The following is a 20,988-nucleotide window of genomic DNA, read 5'->3' as shown; positions in this document are numbered from 1 at the left end:
TTACAGATGATTTATTTAGCAAACAACAGCACTTTGTTAATTCCTTTTGCATGGTGATTAGATTATTTCTTTTGGACTGCTGTGTTCAACTGAACACATCTCCAGTATTTGATACCTGTGAGTTGTCACACATCGCTGCACCTCTTTGTCCGGTGTGTGATTTGACGGAGTAAATAATGTGTGCAATGTAGCACTAGTTAAAGTTGTTATTGAGTAGTCACCAATATCTAGAAGTCATGGAAAATGAGTGTGTTGCAACCCAAATGGAATCCCTTGTTGTCAGGCAGTTACAGCTGAAATTGTTACTATTGCTTATGCATGTTCTTCTGTAACATTTCGTAATTGTATTTTAATTATTATTATTGGTATAATATTAAAGGTGCAGTAGGTGATCTACCAAAATGCTAACTGTAAGCATAATCCCTCTCCTGCCATACTGAAATCATGAATGCACACATTAAAGACCCATTAGATCATGTCATTCGCCAGTTAGAAAACGTTATAGCACTTCCGAACGAAAAACTGTATTATATCTAGCACGTTTTCAGTTGTGTAGTTCAGTTCGTGCAAAACTTGTCATAATGTGCAATATTTCATGCGTGCAAGGATTGCTGGACTCTCTAACGCACTTTGTCCTAAAGTGACTATAGTGACTTATAGTGACTTATTACTAAGCCATACATACTTAGGAATAGCGCTATTTACTTATGTTTTGTTGTTAAACTAAATAAAAATCTACATTATTGATGCAGTAAAAGGTATCGAAATTGAAAATAGTCACATCAATCTTTTGCTGGAAGATTTTAGTGAAATCTTTTGTGCATATAACCGTTTCATAACACAACACAATCTACATAAGCTTTGTGTAACTAGAATAGTTTTACAACATAACATTTAGACATCTGTCTAAAAGATATACTTTAGCCATGGTGTCATCCTTCCTCCAGTGTGCAAAACTAACTTCCATATTGATTCAGGTATTTAAAAAAGTTTTGATTCAGCATTTGTTTTTACTGCCATCACTCTCTCATGTGCATTGAAAATGGTGGATCTGTCTGCGTGAACAGGGGTGTGCAGATGTACAAATCTACATTTGTTGACAGACAGTTTGGGCTACATATCAGAATTAGGGGAATTATTGTCCTGACAAATTTTAATTGGACAAACATTTTTGAATCTTGTTTCTTATCCAGATTATAAACATACATATACATTTAGATCATTTACTTTAATCATTACTATTGGAATGTGAAGAGACTTTCAACCAGTACAACAAAAACGTCTCTGAAGACAATTACCTAAAAAATCGAATGGTTCCAGTTCCCACTGTACCATTAGATTGTAATCAAAGCAATATTATTTTCCATGCAAAAAACACTCAAATGCAGCATCTTAAAATTAGAAAAAGGGGTATAAGCAAGAAAAGATCTTTTGAATTTACTTCAATTTTCATATGATTCTGTATCTGCATTATACACTCTCTGTGTAATCCTTTCATCTCTCTTTCTCTCTCTCTGTTCTCCCCCTCTTCAATGTTTCCAGCAGGTTAATGAGAGTAGATCCTCTGTTTAATGGCTGAACACTATTTAAAGGTGCTAGCTGTCTATCTAATTTACTGCAGGCACACCAATTAGCCCTGTGTCTCCATGCTGTGTCTAAAAGTCACACACACACATGTCAGGATTAGACATCACAGACATAAAACAACAGTTTGGCAGGATTAAAGCACAATTTTATGGTGATATCGAAGGAGAAGTGTACTTGGATATATGAGCTTATTTAGAAAAAAGCAGATAAATATACTTCCTACAATGATTTGATATAGGAAGCTATTAGTTCAAAGCATAGCTTCATTATAGACAGTGTTTCTTTAAAGTGAATAATTTATTCTAAATATAAACCTTATTTTGAAGCGACAACCAATGAAAATGCTGGATGAAAATGAGCAGTCTGAGCATTATCTCCTGCCTCTGCAAACTCTCACTGAGGAAGTCAACTTGATGGTTGAGTGACTTTGCTGCCAAGTAATCAGATAGTGCTGTGTATATGTGCTTATACCATTTTTAGCTTCTCTTCATCTGCTGACTTGTAGAATGGAATACTAGAGAAAGCAGATTGTAATGTTTCTAATGGAGGTTTTTGATATACTCTGGCAGCCTAAGGAAAGTTCAGGTACATTGAACCTTCACAAACTGTTTTCATTCTGTTTACTTATTCATTCTTGTACTTATTACCCTGGAATTGTAAGTTTGCCCAGCAGAAACATTTCAGAAATTCTCTAAGGACCAAAAATGTCAGATTTAGCATTGATTTTTGTGAAAGTGTTCAGCTGTTTTGATCTTTCTCTCTCTCATTTAGCAATACAGATGAATGATTATTTTTAGTGCTTTTAGAGCTCGATGCAATCATATTTTCTAGAATGTGATTTTATTATTTTATTTTTTTAAATTGTAATTTTTTACAATATTGTATCAGTGCTTTTATCTCTGATCACTGTATTTTTAGAGCTTATAACTAGAATATTTACTTACTTAAATGTTAATCGATATATGAAGAAATTCTTTCTGTTCTATGACAGATTGATTATTATTACTTTGTGTAATATTTCTTTAGAATTATGGAATCTCTAATCACTCATTTACATTGAGCTTAGTCTCTTTATTAATCTGGAGTCGCCACAGCGGAATAAACCACCAACTAAATCAGCATGTGTTTTATGCAGCGGATGCTCTTCCAGCTGCAAATCATCACTCGGAAACACCTATACACTCTCATTAACACACATACACTACGGACATTTTAGCTTGCCCAATTCACCTATAGCATGTCTTTGGACTGTGGGGGAAACCGGAGTACCCGTAAACATGAGAACATGCAAGCTCCACACAGAGATGCCAACTGACCCAGTTGAGGCTCGAACCAGCGACTTTCTTGCTTTGTGGCAACAGCGCTACCCACTGCGTCAGAATGTTTATAATATTTTAAATAATTTCATTCATCATTAGAATATCAAATAAAGATATTTTTATGAAGGATTTCTGTCCTTTTTTTGAAAGTCTCTTCACCCTAGACTCTAACAGTTCAAAACAATTAAAATGATAAAAAAAAATTACAAATAAATAAAAATCCACATGCACTAAGCTGTGTTGTCCAGATTGTCTAAAGAGACACGTGGGAAGCATTTTTTTTTCTTACTTAGACATTTTGTCTTGTTTTTAAATATTTATGAATTCTTAAATTAAGAAGTATTTTATAGACCTGTAAGAAAATGCATGTATTTTCAGAAATAATAAGCAAAAGAGCCTTCCAGTGAGGTAAGCAAAATCAACTTGCTTTGTTTTGCTTGTTTTAAGCAGAAACTCCCATAATTAGACTGGAAACAAGACAACCATTTTTACTTTTCTAGAAAATGCTTATTTATTGTTACAGTAGATCAACAAATGTAAACAGAAGGTCAACTAAACCCGCTAGACTCGCAGGGACTAACAGTGGTTCTTGCTGAAACTCTGGTTTTGCTGTTTGATGTTTGATATTTAAAGATTTATCTTGATAAACTTTCACTCATTAAGTAATTGTGCTTGAGCTACAGAAGAATTAAACCATTCAGTTCATGTAGTTTTTTTTCTCTCTCTATGAAAATTTTGAAATGTCAATTTAGGCTAATAAGCTTTCAATTGAAGGACAGAAATTTCTCACATTTGATTACAAATGTTTTTTATTTGTTTTGGGAACAAAATGACAAAAAAATTTTTTATTTGAATTAAAGTGACATGAGGGTGAGTAAATGATGACAGGCCTTTTTTCTGTACAACCAGATAAAAGCCCTGTCATCATTTACTCACCCTCATGTCACTTTAATTCAAATAAAACTTTTTTTGTCCTTTTGTTCCCAAAACTGGTTGTCATCAGTAACTCAGCTTTATCTGCTTACAAACCTGCTTGTGTTTCTTTCGTCTGTTAAACACAAAACAAGATATTCTGAAGTAAGTAGGAACAAAACCTCCAATGGAAGTTCATGGTTGCAGCTTTCCAACATTCTTCAAAATATCTTATTTTGTGTTCAACTGAAAAAAAAAAAAAAACTCAAATAGGTTTGGGAAAATGTAATGGTAAGTAAGGGATGACAGAACCTTCATTTTGAGTGGACAATCCCTTTTGTCAGTTAAGTCATGAGACCTTTTCAGCGCAAAAATAAAATAAAAAAAACTTTCTTGCAATAAGATTAGTCAATTAGATTACACACACAGTGGTTAAATATATATTTTATTTTTTTGGCAAGAGCCCAGCCAGCATGTAAATGTTCTCAGTTTCCCACTCTAATCACAAAGCAGCCATGGCATTGTGATGCATTGCCCTAAATACCTCTAACCCCTGGCTCAGCTTTTGTGCTTTTTTTTTTTACACTGCTCTGTCTTTCATTGCCTAATTTCCTCTATTCCTCCTTCTCTTCCTCTTTTCTCTTCCTTCCATCATCTCTTTTCCTCTACACTCTTTTGCTCCCTGCTGATGAATGGCGGTCATGGACTCAACAGTATCTCCTTCTGCAGACCCCACTGATGTTCACAGAGCAGATGCAGCAGGACGTCATCATGGTACTCAAGTTCCCGTCCAACTCGCCCGTCACCCATGTGGCAGCCAACACGCAGTCAGGCCTAACCAACGCAGCGGTCATCACAGTCACTGCCAACCGCCTCTTTGCAGTCAACAAGTGGCACGGCCTCACTGGTGAGCAACAACATACAAACAGAAAAGACCATGGTGGTGGATAAGAACTGAATCTAAGATATTTCATATTTCATGCGATCTGATACTGGTTGGTTGTTATATATGCAGTTGAAGGCCAAATTATTTATCCCTCCTTTGCAATATATATATATATATATATATATATATATATATATATATATATATATATATATATATATATATATATATATATATATATATATATATATATATATATGCCATCTAATAGTCAATATCACATCATGTTTATTATTTGATTTGACAGAGCAGGCTTTCTCTCAGGGCCCCTTTGTCTATTTTGTTACCTTATGGAGTTTGTTTTTTGCCAGTGTCTTCTTTTCTTTGCTTAGTGTTGGACTGAAGGTCACATAGCTCTGACACTGTTACATTTTAGAACTGTTCTTCATATTTAACAACACTGTGAAGCTGCATTACCACTTATCTGTATTGTAAAGAGCACTTTACTCATTCCTAATTGAAATTTCGCCAGATATGAGTTGTCAGTATGACAGTTAAGACTAAAATCTTGCCTACAATGTGTATTATATATTGTATAGTCTAATTTATGGATAAAAGGCAGTTGATTTTACAGTGTGCCATTGCTTTTATCATAGATCACACTCAAATCAAATAAAGGCTTTTAAATGCAAAGAGAAATTGGGGTGTTCGGCAAAAATTACATGATAATGGATATCAGGTTTAAATATTAATATAATAAAATTGTAGATATGTTTTTTTTTACTTATTTTAAAATAATAAGGTTATCTGTTCTGCTGATAAAAAATAAATAAATGAACAAATAGAAGAAATTCTACATCCAAAATGCTTTTACAGCATAAGAGCATGTTTTATTGTCTTATGTGTTCTCTGGTGAACTACTGTTGACTGACCTCTATAAAGATGTATTTTGATGATGTGGAGTATTAAATCTATTTTCCTCTGCCTTCTCTCTTTCACTCAGGTCATCAAACCTCTTCTGTTCAGGACCAGCAGTACCAGTTACCGGTTGAGATCGACCCTTTGATAGGTCTGTGGCTTGTCAGTCATGTGTAGATTGATTTGTGATTGGCTGTTGTGAGTAGCGAGGGCCCAGCCCTTGGGAGGAGATGAGTGCTGTTTTTCACCCAGCCGCCATTCAGCTTCAGTTCAACATTTGCATGCAAATTGGAAAGCAATGAGCTGTGGCTTAGCCTGTACATCATCAGCTCTCTCTCTCTCTCTCTTTCTTTCTCGTCTCTCCGCCCTGTCAGACTGAATGAATATGAATGGTGTAATAATGTCTGATTGAAGCCGCGTGGCACACGCTGTCAGGACAATATGTCCTCCTCTCATCCCTGCGACCTGTTGATGAGAGAGAAAGAGGATGGAGGGATGAGAAAGGAAGAATGTGTGATAACATATGGCCGCAGCCTCTGAAGTTCCTTTCTCTGCTCCTATTTATCTTATAAGGCCTCTCCCCTGCTGTCCTTATTATTATACAGTATAAAATGCCTTGCCTAATTTATCTCTGTCACTTCATGGCCACCATCTCCATCCCTACTTACTGTATGTGTGTGTGTCCATCTGTACCTTTCTCAACACTGTTTCACACCACATCTCTGTTTCACACCACATCATTTTAGCCTTCACTCATTGAAATTCAATTAATTTCTAATATGTACAAATCTTTAGGAATCTAAATATTTTTATAAATATTATTATATGTATAGTAAAATGTATTGTATAAATATTTGTGTCTGTAATAATGTAATACAATACATTGCAATACAATATAATATAATACATGCCCAACATATTTGTGCATCCAAATGTTTAGTTCAATTTGTGCAATTTATTGAATAATAAAATGCTATAATGATTAATAACAAAAATAATATTAAAATAATATAATTTTTATTGAATTTGTTGAATATAATGTTTTCCCCTTGACTGCTACAATATAAAAGCTTTCATTCAATGGGTTGTTTTTTTACTTTTGAAATACCAGTTTGTGTGCCTGATTCCATTTTAACCTACCTGGTAAATTAACAAATATTAAATTTCGATTTCATTTTTACTTATTATATTTATAATATAGTGTTACAATACAGTATATACACTACATTAATACAGACTTAACAAAAACATCAAATTAGCCTCCCCTCGCCCTCCTCTGTCCGTATGTGTTGGAGGAAACATCTTTCATAGCTCATTTTCTTTCACTCCTGCTCCAGAATGTCATGTATGTATTTAGACGGACTGCATTCCACACAGCTCACATGTTTAAACACAGTAAATTCTGCATGTCTGTGCTGTTGATAATCTGTCCACTCGCTCCAGCACAGATGCAATGCTGGTGTGTGTCACGAGTGTGTCTGGGCCTCACCCACCTGCCTCTGTGCAGTGGGATCTCTTCTATCTCTCCATTTCACTTTCTGTCGTATGCATTTAAAAAAATCTGTAATTTATGGTCGTTTGGACACATCATTTGTTATGATTATTTTAGTCTTTTTTGCCAAGCAGGGCATTGTTATGTTTATGGTAGAGGGAAATCTATTTTATTATTCTGTCTTCTGCTCAGTTATGTATTCATTGACACACAGTATTAATGACAAATGGCATATTTCTCAATGCTAAAGGTTTACCATATTTATAATGTCTTAATGTCAGGAAATCACTTGCTAGACATTAAACTAGACCTTTAAGGTCAAGTATTTTTTATTTTGTGCAATGTATGACTTTCCTTATACATCACTTTTTTTCTAGAAAGTGTCGCACTGTAATTCTCAAGCTAGTAAACTTATGTCAATCATTAATACCTAGTGAATCTTTGCTCCACTTACTCTTTCTCTCTCTCTCCTTACAGCCAGTAATGTGGGTGCTCACAGGAGGCAGATCTCAGATCTGTTAGATCAGAGCATCCAAGTAAACGCTCAGTGTTTTGTCATCACAGCTGACAACCGCTTCATCCTGCTGTGTGGCTTCTGGGACAAGAGCTTCCGCGTGTACTCCACTGATACAGGTAACCGCACCGACCCCCTCACCACCTCCACGTCCACTGTGACGCCGCCTCCACCGCAGTACACAAAGGAAAGGGTCAAAAGTCACAAATGAGCCTGCAGACTGCATTACAACTCCATCACCCCTGGGCTCAGATAGCTTTCTCATCTCACGGATGCACCATGACTCCATCTCGCGGGAGGAGGAAGATCAGAACACAAACCACGCAAGCGGAACTTGAATTTCAATACAACTTGAATAAAACACTCAAATGCTTCCAGACTCCCAGATATACATGCACACAAACAATACAGTAAGAGAACAGGCAGATAGCTAGATAGATTATACTATAACTATAGTAACTATAGTTGTGCTGCCTCTACTGCCCTGATATCATTGTAAACGCAAAAAAAAACACACAACACTAGTCAGCCAACAACACAGAAATCCCATACTTTCAGACAGTATAAAATGTAAAAAAACAGTGGAAGTTACAGATACGTTAGTTCTTGAACAGTGGCTGCTGATGACAGTGTAAATATAGAGGGTTTGGTCCATCAAATACCTCATTCACATCAATTGATGCTGGTAGTGAAGATTCCCTTGGACCAATCGATGATCAGTAATGTGCATGTGTCACATTTTAGTAATGGCATGGTTACTTAAAACCTCACATGAGGTGGTATTAAAAAAGTAACAAATATAAGGTATGTAATGCAGTGGAAAAGGCCCAAAAAGTGAGTTTTGCTAAACCAAGCCTAAAAAGTATACAGTAAAGAGCAGGGGTCACCAATCTCGGTCCTGGAGGTCCGGTGTCCCTGCAGGGTTTAGCTCCAACTTGCCTCAACACACCTGCCTGGATGATTCAAGTATACCTAGTTAGACCTTGATTAGCTTGTTCAGGTGTGTTTGATTAGGGTTGGAGCTAAAATCTGCAGGACACTTGCCCTCCATAAACTAGTTTGGAGACCACTGGTATAGAGTGTAAATGGAAAGTCCCTCAAATGCTTACCGTTTCTATTATGAACATACACAGACTTTAGCATTCACATTCAGCAATCCAAAAGTGTTTATTTATTTATTTATTTATTTACTTATCCATTCATTCATTAAATTAATTTAGAACCACCAAGGAGCAGACCAAATGCAAAAGATTAAAACACTTACCACACATAACACATAGTATACAACTCAAGCAGTAAAACAACATGCACGCGTAAGGTATCAGGTGACAAAGGCCAAGGAGAAAAGATGAGGCCTGCCTGATGTAAGGAGGTTGAGCCACTGCAAATGCACAGTTTAAAGTGCAGTATGAATTGGGGAATGCATGAGCTCATCTAGTGTATGTAATAGGCTCAGTAGATTAATTCAGATTCATTCCCAGGGAGTACAGGAAATTATAAATATATATTTTAAATATATGTTGCATCTCAAAACATGTATAGTTTGCAATAAGTAGTTTTACTCTATATGTTGTGTTTTTACAGGTAAACTGACACAGATTGTTTTTGGGCATCTTGATGTGGTGACCTGCCTGGCGCGCTCAGAGTCGTATATTGGCGGAGACTGCTACGTTCTCTCTGGCTCCAGAGACGCCACACTACTGCTCTGGTACTGGAACGGCAAGCACAGCAGCATTGGAGAGAGCGCAGGAAGTAAGTTGTGCAGTTTTAGCCACGCTGAAACTTGATCATTCTGCTAGACAACTCCTTTTCTGTGCTACGTCATTAGAGAAAATGATTTCATCAGTGCCTGTGCTCAAAAGAGCTTTGCGTTCCATACAAAAAGGGGTCAAAATCAGGGTAACATTCAGAACCCAAATCCCCAACCAGCGCTTAGCAAAAACACAAAGGGAAAGCTTTCATACAGGTGATGATATCAATGCTATGCAACAGCGTTAAAATCTCATTGTTCATACACAGACACACACACACGCACACACACGTCTGTCAAGGCATGTGAAATTATTTACAGCTCACTCTCAGAAGCTACAACTAGTTTCATCTGACCACAGCAGGTCTCTGCTCAGAAGATTGAGTTTCAGGCTAGTATCACACCATAAATGGAACGGCACTGCCTATGTGTGTGTGTTTGAGTGAAAGTGGAGGCCAGAGGGCCACGGAGGGAGACAGTAAATGTGACTCGGAGGTCTCCCGCTCAGGAGAGTTCAGTCCCATCTATCTGAGAGAGCAAGAGAACACTCAATAAAAGTGAAAAACGCCACGGGCTTCCCCTGCACACCCTAACCATATGGCTGCGCTGCTGATCAAAGCCGTCTGCACACACACTTTCACAAAAACACCCTTCCCTTTTGCTAATTTGGAGTTTTTGGATGCTCTACATGCTGTTAAGTGCTCTTTTACAAATGCGGCAGGATTTATGACTAATCGTGATTTGGGTAATGAGCATCTAAAATAAATATGACTGTACTGTAGTTGGGTGGTTGAAAGTGGCATTAAATAGCCTGAGAGTTCATCTAAAGTCAAATTAAACTCAATCTTTGAATTTGTGTCACTTGTAGAATGATACAAACGTTCAGGTTAAGGAATTCAAGTTTAAAGCTGAAAAAGCTTAAATTAAGGTCTGTCAAGATTACCCAAAGGGAAAATGACTTCTTCATTTGTGATTCTTTATGGAGGTGGTTTTAAACCTTCTTCTGTTGAACACGAAAGATGATCTTTTGTCAGATTGTAGTTGCTGGCCCTCATCGACTTCCACAATAGGAAAAAGTACTATGGAGGTTTGTGGGTGCCGGCTGCCACCAATAGAAGAAAGAAAATCTATTAGGTAAATTATGACAGAATTTTCATTTTTGGGTGAACCATCCCTTTATGGTCACCCATAACTGACCAAACTGTATTAATTGTTGTTATTATTAATTATGATTTTGATAACACATTTAAATTTTACATTTCTATTTATTTTTTTTATAACTTTTTTAATCTTTAAATGTTTTTTTTCCAGGCCAGACATTTATCTTTCAATTTCTAAATATTTTTGGTGACTAAAATATTATTTTAATAATTATATCTGTTTAATAAATTTTGTTTAAATGCTTCAAAATACATTGCCAATATTCACTGAGAAATGGACAAAAATATTTATTTTTAAAATGGGGTGTATTTAGTTATGCTGAACACGATAGATGGATAGATGGATGGATGGATGGATAGATAGATAGATAGATAGATAGATAGATAGATAGATAGATAGATAGATAGATAGATAGATAGATAGATAGATGGATGGATGGATGGATGGATGGATGGATGGATGGATGGATGGATGGATGGATGGATGGGTGGGTGGGAGGATGGTAGGTAGGCAGATAGATAGATAAATAGATAGATAGATAGATAGATAGATAGATAGACAGACAGACAGACAGACAGACAGACAGACAGACAGACAGACAGACAGACAGACAGACAGACAGACAGATACAGGGGCGTAGCGAACATTTTAAGAGTGGCGGGACTGATTTAAAGTCTGATCTTAATTTACTCACCAAACCCATGTGAATACATTTTGAATGGCTTTCATATTATGCATATTCTTAATATGCAAATCTATGTGGACCAGCAACTCTTTCTTTCTTTCTTTCTTTCTTTCTTTCTTTCTTTCTTTCTTTCTTTCTTTCTTTCTTTCTTTCTTTCTTTCTTTCTTTCTCTCTATCTATCTATCTATCTATCTGTCTGTCTATCTATCTGTCTGTCTGTCTGTCTGTCTGTCTGTCTGTCTGTCTGTCTGTCTGTCGTCTGTCTGTCTGTCTGTCTGTCTGTGTCGTCCGTCCGTCCGTCCGTCCGTCCGTCGATCTATCTATCTATCTATCTATCTATCTATCTATCTATCTATCTATCTATCTATCTATCTATCTATCTATCTATCTATCTATCTATCTATCTATCTATCTATCTGTCTGTCTGTCTGTCTATCTATCTATCTATCTATCTATCTATCTATCTATCTATCTATCTATCTAAAAAATCTCATCACATACTATTTTCTTTTGCCGTGCAATTATAGATTCTGCAGCAGACACTACAAAGTAATGCATAGTTACATAGATTACATAGTAATTGTCTCTCTTTGCTGTTTATATTATTTAGTGAATTTGTTACTGTACATATATTAAATAGAATTTTTTTCCCCTATCCCTACAATTTTTTACTTGAGCCTATAATGTAGTCACAGTAAGAGTTCAAATAGTGTGTTTTTTAAACCATACACGTTTTCCCAGACTATGTTCGGTGAAGGATTGCAGCATCTTTTATTCTGTGGACCACACTGCCATCTTGTGACCAAATCATGCACATCAGCAATGCCATGAAGCATGATTTTATAACTAATTGAATCTGATGCTGTTTCAATTCCAAACATTATTGCAGTAATGTATTTGTTCGAGGATTGCTCTGTTTAAACATCCATTGTCTGTCTCTATGGGAAAATGATACTCTCTAGTGCACGTTCACGATACAGATAAATAGTATACAGTATATATAGGAATTAGATTGTAATCAGATGTTGTCCTAATGCGAACCAAATGGTGGCCGATGACGGGGAGGTTAAACGATACACCAATATATCAGTTTTATTGATCTTTTCAGGGCACAATCCGACATCAGGCTTTAATCCCCTGAGTTGTAGGGTATAACTCAAAGCTGAGACATTTAGGAAGTTTGCCACCTAATGAAACCTATACATCTACACTGTGTGTGAGAAAGAGAGAGACAGAAGGAGACCTGCAAGGTTAAACCAATTAAATTTGTGACTTTAAATCCAGTTAAAGAAAAAAAAAAAAAGAGATAATTCATGAGTTCATAAACTGTTATTTTTGACATTACCTGAACCACATTACACACTGGCAACTTGTTTTTGTGAGTGATAGTAGAATGTACTCATTCAGATATTACAGTCGCAGAGCTCATTATGGTAATTAAGATTGGTGGCAGGATTGATAAACATCTGATTTAAGTGATTACACATACTAATGAGCTAACAGTAGACAACAAACATTAAATAAATAAAATGTCAGCAGTGTTGCTATCTGCAGCTACTCTGTGCTTTATGGTGTAGAATATTGTTTTCAGTCTAGGTGTTTATAAAACGCTTCCTTTTTGTGATTGTATTAATTATGTTCTGTTACGTCTGTGTCTCTCCAGCAGAGTTTGTGACGCCCCGGGCGATCTTGACGGGTCATGATTGTGAGGTGACGTGTGCGAGTGTGTGTGCAGAGCTGGGACTGGTCATCAGTGGCTGCAGAGGTAAAGCAGACACTAACACTTATCATACAGTTAGTTAGTTAGTTAGTTAATTTGTTGCTATATCTATATGTATTTCATTTATTAATTATGTTTATGCCAAATAATATTCATTTATTTAATAGAAAGTTAGTTAGTTTTTTGTTGATATGTTCGCTCTGTCGAATGTGCTTTTTTTCATGGCAACGTTGGCCAAATTTAACCCAGGGCTACAGTGCTCAGTATAATTGAGCACACCCCATTTTGAAAATAAATATTTTTATACATTTTTGGACCGTTATCGTAAGTTATTTTTTTAGATAAGCTTCAGATTTGGCTTCAGTACTGACTAATCTAATGTATATGCACAAATATAATATTGTATAACTTCCTATTAAAATATGATTTTAAAAGATTTGTGAGGGATGTACTTATTAATGCTGAGCACTGTATTTTACTAAATTGCCCTCTAGTTAACACTTTCTAATGTTTTTGTTTTTAATTTGAGCCAAATAATCAAGGCATATATGACTCTGGACCACACAACTAGTTATGAGTAATTTTTTTATTGAGATTTATGCATCATCTGGTCAGTAATTGTTGTATGGTTTCTCAGAATTGGACAATATTTGACAAATATTTGAAAAAAATTAATTAAATTTTTATTTAAAATTGCCTTTTGAAGTTGTTTAGATTTTCTTCTTAGCAATGCATATTAATCATCAAACATTACGTTTTAATACATTTACAGTAGGACATTTACTGAATGTTTTTCATGGACCTTTATAGATCTTCTTTACTCTATGTCCTAATTTCTTTTGGCATACAGGGATATTTGGCTAATGTTAAATATATACCTGTGCAACATAAGACACGATTTTGTGGTCCAGGGTCGCATATCTGAATACAATGTTAGCATCAAAAAGTGAGTGCCTTTCAGTGCTTATGTTTCATGATCAAAGCACATTTATTAGGTGGTATTTTGGGTGGTTTTATGAATGTAACTATGGCACCATTACCATCCATTCCTTGATTTTTCACTTTCTTTCAACTTCACTGGCTAATTATGATGCTATGACCCTGAGTGATGCTTGACTATTAGGACTTCACAAGAAAAAGAGTGGTATTGGCCAAAAGTCATGTCTGAGGGGAATATTTGCACAAAATTTGTCTTTAATGAGCATATAAGTTTGATTGAACCTACAGGGAAAACTCTAAACTTGGATAAGCTATGAAACTGACAGAATTATTTAGTACCTTGGAAAAGAATATTTTAAAAACAGAGAAAACCAGAATGCTCAAAGGAAATAAAGTGTATATTAAATATAATCAGATATTGTATTGCTTTAGATTTGTATTAGCAGCTATACAAAGCAATAAGCATGTTTCTTTGCATTTTCTTACGAACAGAATTCTGTACTCATGCAGAAAGTTTACGCTCTCTAAACACAACTGTACAAAATGTCTCGAAATTCTACACAAATCTGACTATATTTGACTGAAGTGTGAAGATTTTTACTTTTGGCCATTAACTATTCTTAAAAAGCTTTTCTATGAAACTAGCAGTCCTAATTCCTAAGATGTCTTACTCTAATCATTGACTCCTCAGATAAGATGTTTTTACCCTGAGAACTGCAAAAAATGCTTTACTTCGATGTTTTTGACTTGTTTCTAGTGCAAATATCTAACCATTCTTAAATCTAGAAGCATTTTCTAACCATTTTCTTGTTTTAAAAAATAAAATGTCAAAATTAAGTGAGTTTTAAAGGGATCTTTTATGCAATAATCACTGTTATAAGAGGTTTAAACAGTTGTTTGGCAACAGTTTGTTTATGTAACCAGCTTTTAATGGTAACGATTTATTAATTTTTAATTTTTATAATCACACTGTATAAAAACAGTTTGCAGAAACACCCACTGCATGACTCTGGTCTACAAGGTTCTTCTGGGTCTGGCGTCTTTATACCCAAGTTCCCTTCTTCATAGGTCAAAAAGCCAGTATGCCCTACATTCACGTGAATCTTATCATTTGACTGTTCCCCGGTTTCAAACTGAAATGGGAAGGTGAGCCTTTAGTCATGCCACCCCCTCATCCTGGAATACGCTTCATTCTGAACTAAAAAATGTCTGAGCTCATCCCATTTAAATTATTTTGCTCCATCCTTTATAATAAACAAAAACAATCCATTTCCTAATGCATGTGTTTTTAACATATTGTAACTTGGTATAGCTAAATAATTAAACTATAATTTTTATATTATCTTTACTTTTTTATTTTTCATTATTATTATTAGTAGTATTATTATTTTTATTATTAAGTCGTGATTTGCAGACCTCTTGGCCAGGTCACCCTTGTAAATGAGATCTTGATCTTATTGGGTTTTTCTCTTGTTAAATAAAGAAACATGTATATATAGTCTGACAATATGCTGACACCGGCATTTGTAGCTCCGCCTAAATCACAGTCGTGTTTGAATTTAAAGCGACACCAAAAATGGCACTATTAGGATCAAAGCCTATAAAAGGCAGTTTCAAAGAGTAAAACATTATTTACATTATAAAACATTATTTTTAGAGTATATTGAGCTGAAACTTTACATACACACACTAGGGACATCATAGACTATATTACATCAACAAAGCAAGCTAAATAATCTGCCAATGGAATAAGCAAAATAACCTTGTTTTTCCTTTTGACATAATACTATATAGCTTACCCCATTGGCAGTTTGTTTTAGCTTGTTTTATAGATAAACTCACTTAATTTTTATAATTTTTAAAACAATATGTTTTGCCTGTCTTGAAAACACTTCTTGATTTTAAGAATTTTTTGATATTTGACTAGAAACAAGTGAGAAAAGCATTTTTTGCAGTGTACATATGTCAATTATGTTAGTTTCAGCAGACGTGTTAGGTCTCAAAGAAGACATGACCACGTTAGAGTGACAAAGTCGTATCTGATTTGGTTTGACCCTTGTGTTGTCTGTATGTGTTTGATAACAGAGGGTCCCTGTTTGGTCCACTCAATGAACGGTGACCTGTTGAGGACTCTGGAGGGTCCAGACGGCTGTATGCGGCCACGACTTGTTCTATCCTCCACTGAGGGTCACTGTGTCATTTACTACGACAAGGGCCACTTCTGTGTGTTCAGCATCAATGGAAAGCTATTGGGACATATGGAGGTGGAAGACAACATAAAGGTAAACATGATCTTAAACCGCTCTTTATAAACCATGGAAACAGAGTGGGAAGTTCTTGCATCCTTTTCTTTCTCTCTTTGCATTTCTTTTCTCAGCCTCTGTGTTTTATCATGTCAGCTGTCTGGAGTGTGATTAAATGCTGGCATGATTTGCTTACGGGCCTCCCTCTTTTCCTCTTTCCATCTCTCCTGGCTTCTAAACCCTCAGGGTCTAGATCTGTCCTTTGATCTGCTGGGCCACAAAATGCCACTCAGCCTGCATGTGTGTGTGGGTTTGAGAGTGAGAAAGAGAGCGATATGGCCAGCGGCAAGGCCTCCTGCATTAGAGGACACATTTGTCATTGGCGGGCAGAGCTCCTAAAATCGGCCAGCTCTCTTTTTGTCATTGCCGCTCCATCACTTTCTCTTTCCGTTGGGCCTGGGAAAATTCACAGAGCTCTGCGTCTCCCCCTCTCTCTCTCTCTCTGCGTCCTGCACACACATACCCACACCTGCATCCCATTTAACTGGCCGGCTCTGTTACGCGCTCCCCTGCTCTCTGCTGCACCGCCCTTGATTAGTTTCCTCATCGTGTCCAGGTTCCATTTGTTTTCAATAAACAGAGACTGCAGTGACAGGGCAGAGGGCGCAGCTTCACTCCAAAACACATTTCTGCATTATTTAATAATGCTCTTCTTCATTTAATAGTATTCTGATCTTTGTTAGTTTGTCTATGTACTAATATGTGCTATTTGTACATGTCTGCTAATTTGTTTTAACATTTAGCATTTTAATTTAAGGTTTTGTATCATAGATATAAATCATTGAGCTAAATCATTGTAAAAGGACTTTATCCCTTTATTAGTTCACTTATTGAAAACACTCATTAACCTTGGAATGTTATTGGGGGTTATTATAAGGCGTTTGGACTGTAAGACTTAATTTTATAAGTAAATTGTAATCAATGTCAGTGATGTTTTTTGCCCAGTAAAAGGTTAAACCTAAGAAGTCTAACCGTTCTGACAGTTTGTGTTATTTGCTAGGAGTGAAGTTACGTTTAAGTGCTCATACACGGGCTTGGTCCTGCAGTCAATATTATAGACTACTCTGCTTTTAATAAAAATAAAATCAATTTAGTTTAGCTGTAGGCCTACATGAGACAATTATAAAGGTTGGATAACCAACCCACTTTTTTGCTTTTTATTTTCTAAAATTAATTTATAAAAACATCAAATAATCAATAAAAAAATTGTCAAAATGTTGTAATTTTCATGTGCATAAATTCACACAACGTGCCTTAATAGACAAAAAAAAATCATTTGTGAATTATTTTGTAATCATATTTTTTTTTTTGCAAACTATCACAGTCACCTGTCCCAAAACGAAAATCTTGAAAAACTTTTAACATACACTGTAAAAAATAAATTGTTGAGAAAACATAAAAAAATAAGGCAACTTGATGCAGTAAGAAATTTAAGTTGTCTCAACAACAGTTTTTCTCAGTAATTTTTTTTTGTTTAGCTGACATAATTCTGTTTATTTATGCAATTTTGATAATTGTATTTTACTAATAAACATTATTTTCACATCGACTGAAGCAGTTGACAGTTACTGCTATTGAGTCAATAATTTTTTTTCTGGATGTTTTTCAAGTATTTAGTTCTAGTTAGCATATCCTCCTGTTTTTAATAATTTTACTTAAAAATGAACACAAACTTACTACTTACTTCATCCATTCATTTATTCATTTATTAATTTTCCTTTGGCTTAGTTCCTTTATTCATCAGGGTCACCACAATGGACCGCTAACTTATCCAGCATATGTTTTACACAGCAGATGCCCTTCCAGCTGCAACCCAGGATTGGCAAACACCCATTCACACTCAGACACCTGTACCTCATGTCTTTGAACTGTGGCAGAAACCGGAGCACCCGGAGAAAACGCATGCGTGAATTATTTAAATAATAATAATAATATTTTTTATTTATATAGCGCCTGTCCAGAGCTCAAGGACACTTTACAAAGAATGCGACAAGAAGAGATGGTACAGGCAGATCAAAGATACACAAACATACAGGAAGTCAAATATAGCAAACTTTAATTACAAAAACAGACCTAAGAGACAAATGAGCAGAGTGCGGCTGGCTCAGATAAAGTGGTCAGTTTGGCAGATCAGAAGAGTAGTATTCTAAAAACAATTGAGTTTTAAGTAAGGATTTGAATTCAGAGATATTATAAGCAGAGCGGAGTGAGCGTGGTAGAGAGTTCCAGAGTTTGGGTGCAATAATACGAAATGATCTGCCCCCCATTGAAGAGAGGCGTACCAAGGGACAGCGAGAAGGCCAGAGTCAGCGGAAAGTAATGAACAAGTTTTGGTGTAGGGGACAAGCATGTTGCAGAGATACGAGGGATCTAGGCTATTTAGGGATCTAAATGCAAGGAGGAAATTTTAGAATTTAATGCAATATGCAACTGGGAGAGAATGGAGGTCACATCAACAGTTCTGTTCAACACAAAAATGTTTATCAAAAAACTCTGTTAAACATGTAGACATAACATTTTAGAGAATATTGTTTACATAACATATATTTTTTTGTAATCAATTCTTATTCACAATTCTTAGTATACAGTTGAAGTCAGAATTATAAGCCTCCCTGAATTATTAGCGCCCCTGTTTATTTTTTTCCCCAATTTCTGTTCTGTTCTGGGAAGATTGTTTCAGCACATTTCTAAGCATAATAGTTTTAAAAACTTATTTCTAATAACTGATTTATTTTATCTTTTCCATGATGACAGTAAATATTATTTTACTAGATATTTTTCAAGACACTTCTATACAGCTTAAAGTGACATTAAAAGGCTTAACTAGGTTAATAATTTAAACTAGGCAGGTTAGGGTAATTACTCAAGTTATTGTATAACGATGGTTTGTTCTGTAGATTATCGAGAAAAAAAAAATTAGCTTAAAGGGGCTAATAATTTTGTCCCAAAAATGTTTTTTTTTTAAATTAATAACTGCTTTTCTTCTTGCCGAAATAAAACAAATAAGACTTTCTCCAGAAGAAAAAATATTATCAGACATACTGTGAAAATTTCATTGCTCTTAAAAATCATTTGGGAAATATTTAAAAAAGAAAATCTAAATTAAAAGGGGGCTAATAATTCTGACTTCAACTGTATATGACAGAAAAAGTACAGTGTGCTGAACAAATAGTGTTTTTGTTTTTTACAGTGCACTGACACAACTCTGCTCATGCCAGATGGAGTGTCATCTTAGTGTCAGTGTGTGTGTGTTTGTGCAGTTAGAGGGTATACTGTATGTGGTTTTGCGTTGGAGTTTGTGGGTCGCCGAGACAGTCTGATGCCGCAGTTAAAGTGAGTCTTTATGCTGATGGCTTGACAGAACATTAATTTGGACAAGTAGAAATAATGCATGAATGACTCTCCGGAGCCCACAACTGAACGTCTCTCTGTTAGTAACCATTTTAGCAGACATTTCCCGAGCCGTCTGCACATACGCAATGGACTGCATTAAAGTCTTCATAAATCCAGTCTTTACTTGTGCCAGACATATCCTGACCTAACACAGACAGATCAGCAGATCAGCAGAAAAAAATCACAGTGGGGCATCATCCAACACAACCCTGTTGTTTAAAATCACAGCCTGACTGTAAGTCAGACATCTGAGTCACGGCGGCCATCTTGGAGCATTGTGGAATGGCGGCCCTGGAGGAGAGTGCTGATTTATGATTGTGACCTGACCCGCTCAGAAACCTGGACATCACTGCTTCTCACAGACCCTTTTCCAGACATGGTCCAGAGGGACCACCGTGTATGCTGGATTATGTACTGATATATTATCTCGGACGTCTTTGAAGTAATAAGGCACATTAGAACAGAAGACTAAATTCATGTTGCAGCAGTGACCAAACATTATTATCCAATCACAGCACAGTCACAGGGTGGAGAGTGAATCAACTCAAACTGCGGGATTTTGGGATGATTCAATTAAGGGTACTATGGATTCTTAAAGGGATAGTTCACCCCCAAAAACATTAAATAACATTTTACTCACTATTTACTCACCCCAAGTGGATTCACACCCTTATGGATTTCTTTCTACATTTAAACACAAAAGAAGATATTTTAAAAAAATGTTTAGAAGCCTGTAACCATTGACTTCCATTGCAAGGTTTAATAGTTTAAGATTTTTCGTTTGTTTGTTTCGTTTTGACCCTTTGTTTTAAAATTCAGTTTGTTTTAATTAGTTTTTAGAGAGAGATTTACTAGTTTCTATTAGTTTTTATATTTTTGAAATTGCTTAGTTTTTATTAGTTTCAGTATTAGTTTTCACATATGCGCGTTATTGTGAGTTCACTCGTTCTCAAATTTGATCTCTGTGTACTGTTCTAATAACTGAATAACTCAGCATGTTAAAAAGTAAGTCTTTGTGGATAAGTGCTTACTGGAGACGCGAATCGTTTCAAATGATTCAGTTCAAATTGGTGAACTAGTTCAACCGGTTCGCTAAAAAGATCCGGTTAAAAAGAATGATTGTTTTACGAATCGGGAACAATGATACAGAAATTAAACCCATTATTGGACACAAATATGTTAAATCAATACTTCAAAGTGTCTGCTTGGGTCATATTTATGCTTTCACCGTGCTGCTGTCATGTCCAGATGTTATTTTGATGTTATTTTGTCATGGGAGCAACAGCGGGGGCTTACTAGAGGAGGACCAGCTTGATCTGGCCAATAGTAGCAGGATTACAGATGTGCTGAACGGCCATGAGTATGGCTCAAACAACGGGCGTAAAACTGGCATCGCTAAGTAAATAGAT

At 35.8% G+C, this 20,988-nt stretch overlaps 1 protein-coding gene across 7 annotated transcripts in view; it reads left to right on the top strand.

The window, feature by feature from the left end:
• lrba (LPS-responsive vesicle trafficking, beach and anchor containing) overlaps positions 1-20,988 on the top strand; it is a 431,164-nt gene that overhangs the window by 400,757 nt on the left and 9,419 nt on the right. For 2 of the 7 annotated variants that reach the window (XM_073951393.1, XM_021476409.3), the window contains exons 49-54: positions 4,548-4,725; positions 5,708-5,773; positions 7,592-7,747; positions 9,213-9,380; positions 12,891-12,989; positions 15,969-16,165. In XM_073951393.1, coding sequence (XP_073807494.1) covers positions 4,548-4,725; positions 5,708-5,773; positions 7,592-7,747; positions 9,213-9,380; positions 12,891-12,989; positions 15,969-16,165 — 864 coding nt within the window. Of the gene's footprint in view, positions 1-4,532; positions 4,726-5,707; positions 5,774-7,591; positions 7,748-9,212; positions 9,381-12,887; positions 12,990-15,968; positions 16,166-20,988 lie in introns of all 7 variants that reach the window. The other 5 variants (XM_073951386.1, XM_002660442.8, XM_068221229.2 and 2 more) reach the window with 3 other exon arrangements.

Source organism: Danio rerio, chromosome 1 (genome assembly GCF_049306965.1).
Source record: "Danio rerio strain Tuebingen ecotype United States chromosome 1, GRCz12tu, whole genome shotgun sequence".
NCBI classification, from domain to species: Eukaryota; Metazoa; Chordata; class Actinopteri; order Cypriniformes; family Danionidae; genus Danio; species Danio rerio.
Note: the sequence above shows the minus strand (reverse complement) of the source record. Positions and strands in the feature narration are given on the sequence as shown.